General features: G+C 39.6%; 1 protein-coding gene across 1 annotated transcript in view; it reads right to left on the reverse strand.

The window, feature by feature from the left end:
• Positions 1 to 4,278: 4,278 nt before the first annotated feature.
• LOC133031408 (thioredoxin Y2, chloroplastic-like) overlaps positions 4,279 to 16,143 on the reverse strand; it is a 32,044-nt gene continuing 20,179 nt past the window's right edge. The window contains exons 2-7 of the mRNA XM_061104899.1: positions 6,644 to 6,680; positions 6,003 to 6,053; positions 5,036 to 5,200; positions 4,909 to 4,917; positions 4,399 to 4,401; positions 4,279 to 4,287 (exon numbers count right to left, since the gene is read on the reverse strand). Coding sequence (XP_060960882.1) covers positions 4,279 to 4,287; positions 4,399 to 4,401; positions 4,909 to 4,917; positions 5,036 to 5,200; positions 6,003 to 6,053; positions 6,644 to 6,680 — 274 coding nt within the window. The remainder of the gene's footprint in view (positions 4,288 to 4,398; positions 4,402 to 4,908; positions 4,918 to 5,035; positions 5,201 to 6,002; positions 6,054 to 6,643; positions 6,681 to 16,143) is intronic.

The raw sequence follows: 16,143 nt of genomic DNA on the forward strand, positions 1-16,143 counted from the left end.
ATTTGAGCCTGGATCTCTTTCTTTTCTTCGGGTTGGTTACCACCGTCTTCCGCACTATGATTGAGTACTTGACTTGCTATGTGTGGGCATGTTACTCTATCACTATGGGTCGATTGATGAAGAACAATGATAAGGTGTGAAATTACTATAGAAAGGAGTCTCTCATCTACTAGTTGTCAGACATAGTTAGAAAACTAGATTTGGTAGGTTGAAAGGTTGGATGAGAATGAGAGCATCATGTTCCTTTTATAATATTTCAACTAGGGTTTAGGATTTAATAATATGGATTAAAAAAGAATAACATAATGGGCAAAAATACACTTAAGTGGTCGACCATTATGTGGGCCTCACTAGTTAGAATTTTGCCACTTTATTTCAACCACTTATCTTCTTTTAATAATACTATATTTTTTAATTTTAATCCTATAAATATCAAAACTATTTATATTAAAAATTCATTTTTTAATTCTTAGTTATAATTCTTGAATAATAAATTGATAATAGTCATCGTGGGATTGACCTGTATTTGTTGTTATATTGATGTAATTAGTAAATCTAAAAGAAAAATTATTTAGTAAATTCAGTATGGCTTATGACACGCATCAACGGCACCCACCTGAGCGTTTGTCGGGGGAGCTGGTGCACATCATCAACGGCAGCATTGTCACCACCATCATGAGCCATAGGCCTTGTAGTGGTGGGTTTGGTAGACCATGGTTGTTGATGTCAACTATGGTAAGTCTTTCTTCAAGCTCTCAATGAAAGTACCAAAATATTTACTGAGATTTTTAAAAACGGACTAATAAAGAAATTAAGCTTAAAGAAGAATAAATAGTAGATAATGTAACAAGGATTTATAGGTGGTTGGGGCATTAATAAGCCTTAGTCCACGAGTCAATATTATTAAAGCTCTTTGGCTATGGAATATTTTACACAAGTGTTCTTGCCAAATTTTTGTAGAGTTTCTAGCCAAAGTTCGTAACCCCTTGTGTTTAATGAGAATTTTAGAAATTGATTATAGTTATATCAAAGTTAAAGAAATAGATCAAAATAAAGAACAAGACAAGAGAATTTACATGGTTCAAGGATTAACGACCTCTAGTCCATGAGTCAATGTTATTTGGCTGGAAAAGCCTTTGAGTATTACACAAATGTTTGCTAAGTTTATGAATCCTAGAATTTGCCTTAGCTCTTAAGTATTGAGATTCTAACCTTTTGCATGAATGAGTTTTCTTATATTTATAGACTGAGGGTTCTTGTATGTAAACCTCACCCACTAATGAGGTAAATACAAATAACTTATTGACTTTGGGTCTATTTGGTTAGGAATGGAAAATGGGACAGGTCTGCCCCGACCCGCTACTAACCTGCCCCGACCTGACAAGCCATTGCCCTGCCCCGATTACCTCAAAAGTTTAATCGGGTCTGACTCGACTCGACTCGACCGGGTCGTATTTGACCCAACTTTTTTTTTTAACAAACACTCAACATTCAACAATAGTTTCATTACCCAAAAAAAATGACATAATAGAAAATTATAAAGTTTAGAGATTTCGTTTATTTTGTTCTTAATTTTTAAATAATTATCAAGGGCATAGGTTATTTGTTAATGTTTTATTATTAGTTATTACAATTTTACAAGGCAAAATTATTTAATACAAAACAAGATACAAGACATGCTTTTGGTATTTAATTACAAGACATGTTAAAATGTTAAAAGAGATTGACAAAATTCCTTTTACATCTCTTGGGTTTTATTTATTTATTTATTTATTTTAATGAGAAACATCTCTTGGTATTTTGCTTGCAAAATAATTAGACCAAATATGTTGGCTTCTAAAAGAATTTTTTTATTTAATTACTATTATCTATCTTAATCTAGTTGCTTGTTTTCCATGGATTCATTAAGACATGCTTAAAAATAAATTTCTAAGCGAGATTTTAAGTGACACAAATTTGTAAAGATGTTTATATTAAAATTAAACAATACCCAAAAAAAAATGAAGTTCTAAACAAATTTCCATTTATAATTTGAGTTGAGTTGAAATATCAATTACACTCATATTACTAATAACAAAGTATATTAATAATAAAAACTAACAATAAAACAACATATATTCTAATCATCAAGATCAACAACGTAAGGCTCCTGAAAAAAAAAAAACAAAGAAAAATATTAATAATAAAAATTAATAATTTAGTTGATAAATTACAAAAACTAAGCTAGTTACCATTATTGGATCAACATCAACATCTTCATCATTTATTGAAACTGTAAAAAAAAACAAAATCAATACTAATTATGAAACATATACATAAATATATATATAAATATTTATTTAATGATATTTACCTTTTTTTTCAGTTATCAACCAATTCTATGTGCACACTAATGCTTCTAATGTAGAAGGATCGAGTCTCGATCAATGAGGACTCACGTGTCTACCTCCAGTGCTGAATGTAGATTCTGAAGCAACAGTGCTATCAGGCACAGCAAACACATCCTTGGCAATCATACTCAATAAAGGGTATTTGAGGCCCATCACTTTCCAATAATTGCATATATCAAATGACTCTTCAGTCCTAGGTACCAAGTTCTCCTCCAAATATAAATCTAGTTCAGACTTCACATTTTCTACTCGATAGGAAGCTCTAACAAATTTGTCAAAGTTAGAAAGGGCATCCATTCGCCATGTCGTAGAAGATGATACATTATCTGCCTGAACCCTTCTCTCTCTCAAATGAGGAAACTTAGACCCATACTCCTCCAGTAACTCGCAACAAAGCTCACGAACATTTGCAATTTCAGTTACATATTGTTCATCTCCATAGATTATAGGAAAATAGTATTCGAGCAACATAAACTTGTACCTTGGGTCTAAAACAACCGCCACACACATAAGCTCGTGAATCTCTCCCCAATATTTTTGAAACTTAGACATCATTTGAATTGCCATGTCCTTAATAAAAGGCACATCTGATGACATCCACGAGTCAATGTTTGTCTTAACTTCACAAATTTTTTGGAAAAAAAATATTAGCGGTAGGGTGCTTTGTTCCAAAAAATAACTCTGTCACTTCATGAAACACATTTAACTTATCACATAACTGTTGAGCATTTTGTCAATCAATTTCCGAAGGGGCACACCTCAATCTCAACTCACGCAACCTTGTACGTTCAAATACTGTCTTATACGATAAAGTTGTGCTAAGCATTAGAAAAGTAGAATTTCACCTTGTTACACAATCAAGTGATATTTTTTTTGTGTATGGTACTCCAAGTTGACGAGCAGTGTCCTTAAATTTTTCATGTCTTTTTGGTGTGGCCGACCAATAAGCAACACTGTCTCAAATTTTGTCAACATTATCACCAATGACAGATAAGCCATCCTTGACAATTAGATTTAAAATATGTGCACAACAACACACATGTAGCAACTTTTCCTTCAAAATAAAACTATCAGGCTCAAATTGTCCTTTCAAAAGCTCAATCATGACATCATTTGCACTACAATTATCGAGAGTCACTGTACTGATCTTGTCTTCTATTTTCCATTCATTAAGATAAGATCTTAGTGCCTCAAGTAGTGCTGGAGCATCGTGAGGGCATGGAACATACTTAAAACTCAAAATCTGACTGTGCAAGTTCCAAGAATCATCAATAAAATGAGTTGTTACAGCCATATATCCCCTCTTCTGATGATTTGCAGTCCACATGTCACTGGTTATGGCTATTCTGCTCCTACTCTTTTCCAAACTTTGCCTACATTATTCTTTCTCAGCTTTATACATTTTCATGATGTCAGACCTAACTGTATTCCTTGACACCATTGGAAACGCGGGACACAAAGTACTTGAATATTCTATAAACTCGCTATGCTCCACCATGGACAATGGATAATCATGCTTAACGATCATTTGAGCCAATTTGATCCTTCCAAAATCAAGATCAAAATTGAAAGGAACTGAAGGACTTGTAGTTGGATTAGTAGCGACAAGTTGGGCCTTCCTGGCTGGCCACCTCTTTACATGAGCATTTAAAGGCGTAGTCCCCTGAGTACTTCCTCCCACCAACTTACGCCCGCAGTGATTGCAAACTACTTTAATTTTACCATCAATTTCTTGTCGAGTAAAATGGTCCCATGCACGAGAAGTTCTTTTTCTCCCTGTATTATGATTTTCATCTAATGTATCAGATTGTATTTCTTCAACATTAGTTGATGGCATAAAATCAACATCATCCTCAGAATTAGAACCGATTTGACCAGACATTATTCTTTAATTAACCTACAATAACATCATATTCTCATGTCTATCAATGCACGCAACTACTTAAAAAATATGATAAATATATTTAAAAAAAATCGGACAGTATTTTCCCTATTTTATTAACCTAACCATCTGTCAATTTCAATCACAAACAATCAGATAATACACAAGTTTTCATCCTTATAGCACCGCAGCACATAAATTTCACAGATCCTACTTCTCTATGGATGAATATATAAGATATTCAAACTCTTCTATTAAATTATGAGAAATACAATATTTTGAACATCAGTTTAAGAAAATATATGGATTTAATATCTAAAAATTCTTAAACAAAACAATGTTATATCATAGTAAAAGTACCTTAATCGCATCCACAAGCTCTTGAGGTGCAACCTTGGTGTTGAAAAACTCATCAACTTGTTTTATAGTTTACTTCCTATCCTGTCAACAAAACTAATTCAGCATGAATTATATGCTAATTTAAATAATACTGTATATTCTTTTATAGGGTGAGAAAATTACAAACCTTAGAATCATCAACAAAAGGAGCACAAATTAGAATGATTTTCATTTGATTTAAATAGACCTCTCCTTTAATCTGATTTAAATATGCCTTGTTTACATGAAATGGCTGACCTTTACAACCTGTTAATCAAAGCCAGACAACAAATGACAATTAGTAAAAACGACGTATTTAGAAAAAAAAAAAAAAAAAAAAAAAGAAGCTTAATTCAACTACCCTAACTAAGACTCAAGAGCAAACAATAACTTGAGCAAATGACTTGTGTTCATCAGCATCAAGAGCTGCCACACCAACCACACCCTTCAAGACAGTAGCTGCCCTCTCCCATATAGGTGTTAATGCTTGACAATGTCCGCACCACGGGGCAAAGAACTCAACCAGAACAACTTTATTGGAATTTAAAACCTGCCCGCCATTTAAATGTTTCAGTCTCTCCCCCCAACAAAATTCTAAATAACATACTTTGAATTGATGTCAATCTAATAATCAATGACAACAGATTTACTTTCTCAATCTCAACAACAAATTAAAGATATACAAACTCAGATTTGAAGACTATGCAGTTTATTTTCAAAAAAAATGAGTGAAAAAAGTAAGTGAAATCTGAAAATGGAATACCAAGTAATTTAAGGAACAACAAAAATGATCACTGCCCATTTGTGAAAATAAAGACAAATTTGATTAATTGATCCAAAAGATCAAATAAATGGGAAATGGGTATGGTGTTGGAACTTGTAAATATAGGCATATATATGATATACACACACACACACATATTTATACGGAAATTATACAAAGTATATTCCTGAAATGAATGAAGCAATATTATATCATGACACTGGAATAGAACACTACTATTCAACAAATAAATAAAATAAAACAGAATCGAAGGAGAGAAGCCACAAAATTATTTAGAAGGATAATGAAATCTCTATACAATTGAAAGATGAATACTAGTACGAATGATAGACCTGTAGTTTTCTATTCACTCCTTAGAATCCTCAAAACCTGTAACACCCTAACTAGCATAGGCGTGTTAACGTGATTTTCAACATACTGTGCAGCTCGTTGCTAATCAACGAGGTTATTAAACTTAAAATTTTCTAATCGTGATTAATTAAAATTTTCTTATTTAATTAAAAACTTAAAGTATTACATAGATGTCCCGAGGATCGTACGCTCCAGGCCTAACCGTCCCGACATGTACAATCTTCATCTGCTCGTCCTCATGATTCCTCAGCTTTAGCTTTGCCCTTACCTACACATGGAAATAGCATTGTGAGTCGACAGACTCAGCAAGAAAAGCATAACATAAACATACAACTAACCCAGGTTATAACCTGGCGCCCATACACCTGATCATAACCCTAATCCTTGTGTCCCACACGGTACTGAGTCTAGAACGTTCATAAGACAATACTATCGACCATAATGTCAGCCTATACTCAATATGCTAGTCATACTCTAGCCATATTAATGTGACAACATCGATCAGTATTCTAGCCAACATACATTTATCAATAATCAGTACAACTCTATGTATACTATTATTGCTATCAATGTAATCTAACAGGCAATAATACATGTACGCTAAACATGTAATAACATATGCATGATATTATACTAATCTTACCTTAATTCTGAATTCAGGTGTGCCGGTCAACCTAAGTGGAACAACTGCTCGTCGAATTATAGGCTCCTAAATCACATCGATATTAACACACATAAGTGACTCACTAAATCACAACCGGGACTAAGGTTTAAAACTAAAACCCTATTTACTGCAACTTAATATACTAATATCCCAAACTAGCAGGGAAAACAACAAATTAGAAACCTGAAACTGACACAAAACGATAAGCTGAAAAACCGATTTTCCTCCCTCCTGCAAAATCCAGGTAACCGATTTTACAAGCAGTGTAAAACCGGTTAGTCGGTTTTACCCAGAAAACCTACAAAAATCAAACCCCTAACCAAATCGTTTCCAAACTCAACCAAACTTTCCAGACCTACATATTATACCCCAATAAACATTTTCCAAGTGATAAAACAACTACCCATAAACAGAAACGAATTTCACCATTGATGAGCCAAGCTTGAGTTCAAAAACTCAAAGCTTGCTCATCCAACTAACTAACTATCAAAACCTGCCCAGATCACCTTATACAACCATAAATTAACTACTGAAAACAATAACAACAACTACAGCAACAACAACAACACCTCATGCAAAAAAAATTCATTTCTTTAAAACCAAAGAAAGTACAAGAGAAGGTTACTGTAACACCCTAACTAACATAGGCGTATTTCGTGATTTTGAAACATACTGTGCAGCTCGTTGCTAATCAACGAGGTTTATGGAAAAACGTGATTAATTAAAATTTTGCTTTTTAATTAAACTTATAAACAATATTACAAAAGACTCGGGATCCCGATTATAAAATCATTTACAAAAAGATTTGACTGTTTAACTGTTACATAAAATAAAAGTAGTCTAACGACCAGTTACAAAAATCAGCCTCGATGTCCCGATGATCATACGCTCCAGGCCTAACCGCCCCGACATGTACAATCTTCACAAGCTCGCTCACGGTCCATCAGCTTTAGCCTTGCCTTTACCTACACATAAACGTAGATCTGTGAGTCGACAGACTCAGTAAGAAAAGCATAATAATACTCATCTAACTGCCGTGTCCAACACGATACTAAGTCCCGCTACTGCCATGTCCAACATGGTACTGAGCCACTACTGCCATGTCCAACATGGTACTGAGTTCTGAACGTTCATAGGGACGGTACTATTGACACGTAAAAACCTGATCGGTCGAACCGGTCATACTCCGGCTGCTGGTCATACTCCAGCATGTACCGACGTGTTACTATACCCTCCTGATCGGTCAAACCGGTCATACTCTGGCTGCTGGTCATACTCCAGCCTATACCGACGGGATACGTCAATAGCACGGAACCACCAACCAAATGTCAGCCTGATTGGTCAAACCGGTCATACTCCGGCTGCTGGTCATACTCCAGCCTGTACCGACGTGACAGGGTTGGATGGTTCGAAGCCAACATACAACTAATGTAATCTAATAGGCTTCCTACATGCACGCTAAACATGTAATCTATATATGCATACTGTTATACTAATCTTACCTGGATTCCGAATTCAGGTGTGCCGGTCAACCTGACTGGAACTTTAGCTGAGCGGCGGATTACTGGCTCCTAAACCATAAAAATCACAACACTATAAGTGACACGCTAAATCACTTCCCGGGGACTTAAACTAGGAACTAAAAGTTTCCCTATCGATAAAAAGCATGGCAATACCCCCTAAAACATAAAAACGAGGAAAACTAGGATTTCTGAAAATTCCCCAACCGGTAGACTGGTTGCCCAACCGGAATTCCGGTTCTGGGAAATTCAGGACCCCCATCCGGAATTCCGGATGCACAACCGGAATTCCGGTTCCTCGCAGGCAGCAACATCAAATTTTCATAACTCAACCAATTCAACCCCAAATTGATTCAAACTTTCCAGACCTGTTCTATACCTTCCCTAGAACATATCCAAGGCATCAAAACAACCCAGAAACCTCAATCACGAAAAATGCCATTGGAGCTCAAGCTTTGAGTTCTAAACTCAAACTTGAGCAAAACCACCTAATCATGCATTTCCCTAGCTTAATTCTACTTAATCAAGCTTAACTAAGCCTCTGAAAACAATTAAAAACAATAACAACATCACAGAAACAGATTCACTATATTTCTTCAAAAATCACATATTTTGCTTAGAAAAATCATGGCTTTAAACAAGGTACTATACATGCATTAAAACCTAGATAATCCATTCATTTTAAACCTAATTAAGCTTCTGTAAACAACAATTAAACACAGCAACATACAGCCATACAAACTAACATGCAACCTACCATTTTCACCTCAAAAACATCAAGAACAAAAAGAAAGGTTGAGAACCACTTACTAGCAACTAAGGATCACAAAATCAACACAAGATGGGCTAGAATCACCAAGGAAAACTCCTCCTCCTTGCTGCTCAAAGAGGGCCGAAAAGAGAGAGGCTTGAGAGAGAGTTGAAAATTCTATTTTCCTAACTTAGTGTTTTTTTTTTGTAAAAATGAAGGGAATAACAAATAAAAGCCACTAATATCCTAAATCATTTCAGCCAATAATTAACTAATTAAACATTTATTTTTCAATTTAATCAATTCACTAAAAGACAAAAGTCATTGGGGCAAAAAGACCATTTTGCCCCTCCACACTAAAATCCCATAAATCATACTAAAGGGGTATTTTTGGGAAATTCTAAATTCCCGGCCATTCCCGACATTCCCAAAGTCTAATAAACCGTCCCAAACTAATAACATGCTAAGTTGTGATTTCTACTGAGCCAAACGTCGAGTTCCAAAATACCGGGCACCGGAAATGCAAAATATGAAAACTATTGAATAACATAACCATGCATTTCTGAATTCCATAAATAACAGTATAATAAATTATTTAAATAGCTATAAATAATTTCATAATTAATCACAATTAACTGATAATTTCCAAATTAACTAAGCGGGCTTTACAACTATCCCCCCCCCCCCTTAAAAGGATTTCGTCCCCGAAATCTAACCTGAATAACTCTGGATATTGAGCTCTCATATCTGACTCTAGCTCCCAGGTGGCTTCTTCCACCTTGCTGTTTCTCCAGAGAACCTTGACCAATGCTATGGTCTTATTCTGAAGGACTTTATTCTTTTTATCCAGGATCTGCACTGGCTGTTCCTCATGAGTCATGTCTGGCTGTAGCTCAAGGCTCTCATAACTGAGTATATGAGAGGGATCTGAAACGTATTTTCTCAACATCGAGACATGGAATACGTTGTGAACTGCTGATAAGGATGGAGGCAATGCTAACCGATATGCCACTTGACCTATCTTCTCGAGAATCTCGAAAGGTCCTGTAAATCTAGGGCATAACTTGCCTCTTTTCCCGAAACGTTTAATCCCCTTCATCGGAGATACCCGTAAAAACACATGGTCCCCTACTTGGAACTCAACATCTCTGCGTTTCGGATCTGCGTAACTCTTCTGTCTGCTCTGTGAGGCAAGCATTCTAGCTTTTATCTTCTCTATTGCCTCGTTGGTCCGCTGCACTGACTCTGGACCTAGATATTTCCTCTCCCCTGTCTCATCCCAGTGGATAGGGGATCTACATTTCCTACCGTATAACAGTTCATAGGGAGCCATCCCTATTGTACTCTGATAACTGTTGTTGTACGAAAATTCTATCAACGGTAGATATTTATTCCATGAGCCTTCAAAATCCATAACACAGGCTCTCAACATATCCTCCAATATCTGAATTGTCCTTTCGGACTGACCATCTGTCTGAGGATGGAATGCTGTACTAAATTTTAGCTTTGTACCCATTGCCCGTTGCAAACTTTGCCAAAATTTGGAGGTGAACTTCGGATTCCTGTCCGAAACTATAGACTTCGGTACCCCGTGAAGTCTTACTATCTCTCTGACATACAGTTCTGCCAACTGATCCACTGAAAATGTTGTTCTAACCGGCAGAAAGTGAGCAGATTTCGTAAATCGGTCCACCACTACCCAAATGGAATCAAATAAACACGTGGTCCTAGGTAACCCGACCACAAAATCCATCGTAATATCCTCCCATTTCCATTCTGGTAGGGTTAGAGGCTGCAACAACCCTGCTGGTCTCTGATGTTCAGCCTTAATCTGCTGACAAGTGAGGCATCTCGATACGAATTCTACCAAATTCTTCTTCATACCGCTCCACCAGAAGTACGGTTTCAAATCTTGGTACATCTTAGTGGTGCCGGGATGCAGAGAATACGGGGTAGAATGAGCCTCCTCAAAGATCTCATTCCTGAGTTCCACACTGTTCGGAACACAAACCCTGGCTTTATACAAAAGCATCCCACTGTCTGACACTGAAAAGTCCTTGGCTTGACCAGCCAACACCTCATCTCGGATTTTCACTAACTCCGGATCCGTCATCTGAGCGACTTTTATTCTTTCCAACAGATCAGATTGCAGCGTTAAGTTGTGAAGCTGACCTACCACAAGCTCAATGCTGGATCTAACCATATCCTCTGCTAGCTGAGGTGAGATCTGAACCATACTAGCTACTTGCCCGGGACCCTTTCTGCTCAGGGCATCGGCCACTACATTGGCTTTCCCGGGATGATAGAGGATCTCACAATTGTAATCCTTCACTAATTCCAACCAACGCCTTTGTCTCATATTCAAATCCTTCTGAGTAAAGAAATACTTGAGACTTTTATGGTCGGTATAGATCTCACACTTTTCCCCGTAAAGATAATGCCGCCAAATCTTCAGTGCAAAAACCACTGCGGCCAACTCTAGATCATGAGTCGGGTATCACTGTTCATAATCCTTTAACTGACGAGAGGCATAAGCGATGACCCGATCGGCTTGCATCAATACACATCCCAAACCCTGTTTGGATGCATCGCAATATACTACGAACTTCTCCTTGTCCGAAGGCAAAGCTAGCACTGGAGCTGTAATCAACCTCTGTTTTAGCTCCTGAAAACTAGCTTCGCACTTGTCTGACCAAATAAATCGCTGATTCTTCTTTGTAAGCTCGGTTAGGGGTATTGAAATTTTAGAGAACCCTTCGACGAACCTACGGTAGTACCCAGGTAAACCCAAGAAGCTTCTAATCTCTGTCACTGTCTTCGGTCTCGACCAATCCCTGACGGATTCGATCTTCCCGGGATCTACCTTGATCCCATCTTTACTCACAATGTGCCCTAGGAAGGACACCTGAGATAACCAGACCTCACATTTCTTGAACTTGGCATAAAGCTTATGTTCTCGAAGCCGTTGCAGTACCATCTGAAGATGTAACTCATGCTCCTCTTCTGATTGAGAGTACACGAGGATGTCGTCGATAAACACAATCACACAGATATCGAGGAAATCCTTGAATACTCTATTCATCAGGTCCATGAATGCTGCAGGAGCATTGGTTAGTCCGAATGACATAACCAGAAACTCGTAATGTCCATACCTAGTGCGGAAAGCCGTCTTTGGAATGTCCTCCTCTCAGATTTTCAACTGATGATAACCCGAACGGAGATCAATCTTAGAAAAGACTGTCTTCCCCTGAAGTTGATCGAACAAGTCATCGATCCTAGGTAATGGATATTTATTCTTCACCGTCAGCTTGTTCAATTCCCTGTAGTCGATCCACATCCTCATAGATCCATCCTTCTTCTTGACGAACAAAACCGGGGCTCCCCAGGGTGACACACTGGGCCGAATGAACCCTATGTCAAGCAACCCTTGGAGCTGAATCTTTAATTCCTTAAGTTCAGCTGGAGCCATTCTATACGGGGCTTTGGAAACCGGTTCCACCCCTGGTGCCAAGTCAATCACGAAATCAATCTCCCGCTGAGGTGGTAACCCTGGAAGTTCTTCGGGAAAAACATCCAAAAATTCCCGAACTACTTTAATGTCCTCTGGCCGAATGGTATCTGGCCGAGTGGTGTCCACCACCACGGCCAGAAACCCTAAGCAACCGCCGTGCAACAATTCTCTCGCTGACATAGCCGAGATCACCGGGATCCGAGATCCCTGAACTGAACCAACAAACACAAATGGTTCCTCACTTTCCGGTTGGAAGATCACCATCTTCCTTTTACAATCAATGCTCGCCGAATATTTAGATAGGAAATCCATTCCTAAAATAATATCGAATTCGACTAAACTCATCTCTATCAGATCAGCACTTAACTCTCTACCATCTATCCTGATCGGCATAGACCTAATCCACCTATAGGAGATAACCAATTCTCCGCCAGGTAATAGGGTTCCAAACCCTGATTCATATCTATCATACGGTCTACCCAATTTACTAAAGACTCTGGCCGCCACATAAGAATGCGTAGCCCCAGAATCAAACAGCACTGGATATAGCGAGTTGTTAATAGAAAGCTGACCTGTGACAACTGATGGGCTGGCATCTGCATCAGCCTGCGTGATAGCGAACACCCTGGCTGGAGTGGGTATCGCTGGAGCTCTCGGTGCCTCTTCGTGAAGTGTCCGGGCATGCCACAGTGAAAGCATCCCTGACCTTTGCACTCACCCCGATGGTGCCTCTTGCAGCTAGGGCACTCGGGATAGGAGAATCGGGTCTCAGTACCACCAGGACGACTCCCCTGTTCTGGTTCCCCCGGAACCTCTTGTTCTGACTCGAGCCACCGGAAGCAGTGGGTGCTCTCTTCCTCTGATCAATGGCCGAACCACTACTCCCCCTGCTATAGCCTGATGCAGGAGGGGTAGGAGCCCCGCCACTCACCGGAGTAGTGACTGATTCTGACATACACCCAATTGCGCCCTCAGCTCGCAGTGCCTTCTCCACCATCTGAGCATAGGTGGTGCTGTCGTCCGTGGTGATCATCAAGTCATGCCTGATCTTGGCATTCAACCCGTCCAGATACTTCTCCTTCTTGCTGAAGTCGGTCGGCACAATTCCCGAGGCTAACCTCGCCAACCGATCAAACTGAGTAGTATACTCAGTGACGCTCATGTTCTCACGCTGGGTCAGGTGAGCGAACTCTTTCCTCTTGGCGCTTCTGATCGCCTCGTTGTAGTACTTTGCATTAAAGAGTTCCTGGAACCTTTCCCAGGTCATGGTGCTGACGTCATGGATCTAAGACACCATGTCCCACCATACCATAGCGTCCTCCTGGAACTGGAATGTGGCGCACACCACTCTGTCGTTACCGGTGACACCCATGAAATTCAGTATCTTGGTGCTCACCGTCAGCCACTGCTCGGCTTTCATCACGTCCGGACCTCCCAGGAAAACCGGAGGTGCTTGCTTCCGGAACCGCTCATACAGAGGTTCCAATCTATGGGCTGCCACTATCTCGGCCTGGGCAGCAGGGCGGTGTGCCACCGGAACTACGGAGCACTGGGCTGCGGGAGCACCCCGCCGTCTCAACCTCTCGAATCTCGAGGTCTTGTTCTTCGATCCGGGCTTGCATCTCCGCAAACCGTAACTCCCACCCCGGGCTCCCTGATCGGCTGGGGGAGCCTGGGCAGCCTGTGGCGGGTTCTCATCACCCCGACCACGAGCCCTGCCTCGGGGACCTCTACCTCGGCCCCTAACAGGTGGGGGAAACTGAGCTCCCTGTCCTTGGTTCGACCCCACTGAATTGCCCTGACCCCTGGTGGTCCGCTTGGCGTCCATCTAGTTAGAACCGCCTGCGAAACCAAGAGTTGGCATATCAGGTCGTATTCAAGGAGAGCTTACTAATGCCGCTTAATTTGGAAATTAAAAACGAAACATGCACCTATTCTACTATCAGGCTACTAACATGCTTCCTAACAGGCTTTTCTTTTTCATAACTGAATAAAATAAACTACTAAAGCAATAAAGGCTTACTGAACCGTGAAACGAGCTAACTGCTGATGATGATTGTACATGTCGTGACGATCTTCGGAAGACAACCTGGCGGCTCTGATACCAAATTGTAACACCCTAACTAACATAGGCGTATTACGTGATTTTGAAACATACTATGCAGCTCGTTGCTAATCAACGAGGTTTATGGAAAAACGTGATTAATTAAAATTTTGCTTTTTAATTAAACTTATAAACAATATTACAAAAGACTCGGGATCCCGATTATAAAATCATTTACAAAAAGATTTGACTATTTAACTGTTACATAAAATAAAAGTTGTCTAACGACCAGTTACAAAAATCAGCCTCGATGTCCCGATGATCGTACGCTCCAGGCCTAACCGCCCCGACATGTACAATCTTCACAAGCTCGCTCACGGTCCATCAGCTTTAGCCTTGCCTTTACCTACACATAAACGTAGATCTGTGAGTCGACAGACTCAGTAAGAAAAGCATAATAATACTCATACATAATTCTAACTGCCGTGTCCAACACGATACTGAGTCCCGCTACTGCCATGTCCAACATGGTACTGAGCCACTACTGCCATGTCCAACATGGTACTGAGTTCTGAACGTTCATAGGGACGGTACTATTGACACGTAACAACCTGATCGGTCGAACCGGTCATACTCCGCCTGCCGGGTCATACTCCAAAGCATGTACCGACGTGTTACTATACCCTCCCCGGGATCGGCCAAACCGGCCATACTCCGTGCTGGTCATACTCCAGCTGTACCGACGGGATACGTCAATAGCACGGAACCACCAACCAAATGTCGGCTGATCGGTCAAGCCTGGGTCATACTCCGATCGGGTCATACTCCAAATTTCGTACCGACGTGACGGGGTTGGATGGTTCGAAGCCAACATACAACTAATGTAATCTAATAGGCTTCCTACATGCACGCTAAACATGTAATCTATATATGCATACTCGTTATACTAATCTTACCCGGATTCCGAATTGTGTGTGCCGTCAACCCGACCGGAACTTTAGCCGAGCGGATTACTGGCTCCTAAACCATAAAAATCACAACACTATAAGTGACACGCTAAATCACTTCCCGGGGACTTAAACTAGGAACTAAAAGTTTCCCTATCGATAAAAAGCATGGCAATACCCCCTAAAACATAAAAACGAGGAAAACTAGGATTTCTGAAAATTCCCCAACCGGTAGACTGGTTGCCCAACCGGAATTCCGGTTCGGGAAATTCAGACCCCCATCCGAATTCCGGATGCACAACCGGAATTCGGTTCCTCGCAGGCAGCAACATCAAATTTTCATAACTCAACCAATTCAACCCCAAATTGATTCAAACTTTCCAGACCTGTTCTATACCTTCCCTAGAACATATCCAAGGCATCAAAACAACCCAGAAACCTCAATCACGAAAAATGCCATTGGAGCTCAAGCTTTGAGTTCTAAACTCAAACTTGAGCAAAACCACCTAATCATGCATTTCCCTAGCTTAATTCTACTTAATCAAGCTTAACTAAGCCTCTGAAAACAATTAAAAACAATAACAACATCACAGAAACAGATTCACTATATTTCTTCAAAAATCACATATTTTGCTTAGAAAAATCATGGCTTTAAACAAGGTACTATACATGCATTAAAACCTAGATAATCCATTCATTTTAAACCTAATTAAGCTTCTGTAAACAACAATTAAACACAGCAACATACAGCCATACAAACTAACATGCAACCTACCATTTTCACCTCAAAAACATCAAGAACAAAAAGAAAGGTTGAGAACCACTTACTAGCAACTAAGGATCACAAAATCAACACAAGATGGGCTAGAATCACCAAGGAAAACTCCTCCTCCTTGCTGCTCAAAGAGGGCCGAAAAGAGA

This window comes from Cannabis sativa, chromosome 9 (genome assembly GCF_029168945.1).
Source record: "Cannabis sativa cultivar Pink pepper isolate KNU-18-1 chromosome 9, ASM2916894v1, whole genome shotgun sequence".
Lineage (NCBI taxonomy): Eukaryota > Viridiplantae > Streptophyta > Magnoliopsida > Rosales > Cannabaceae > Cannabis > Cannabis sativa.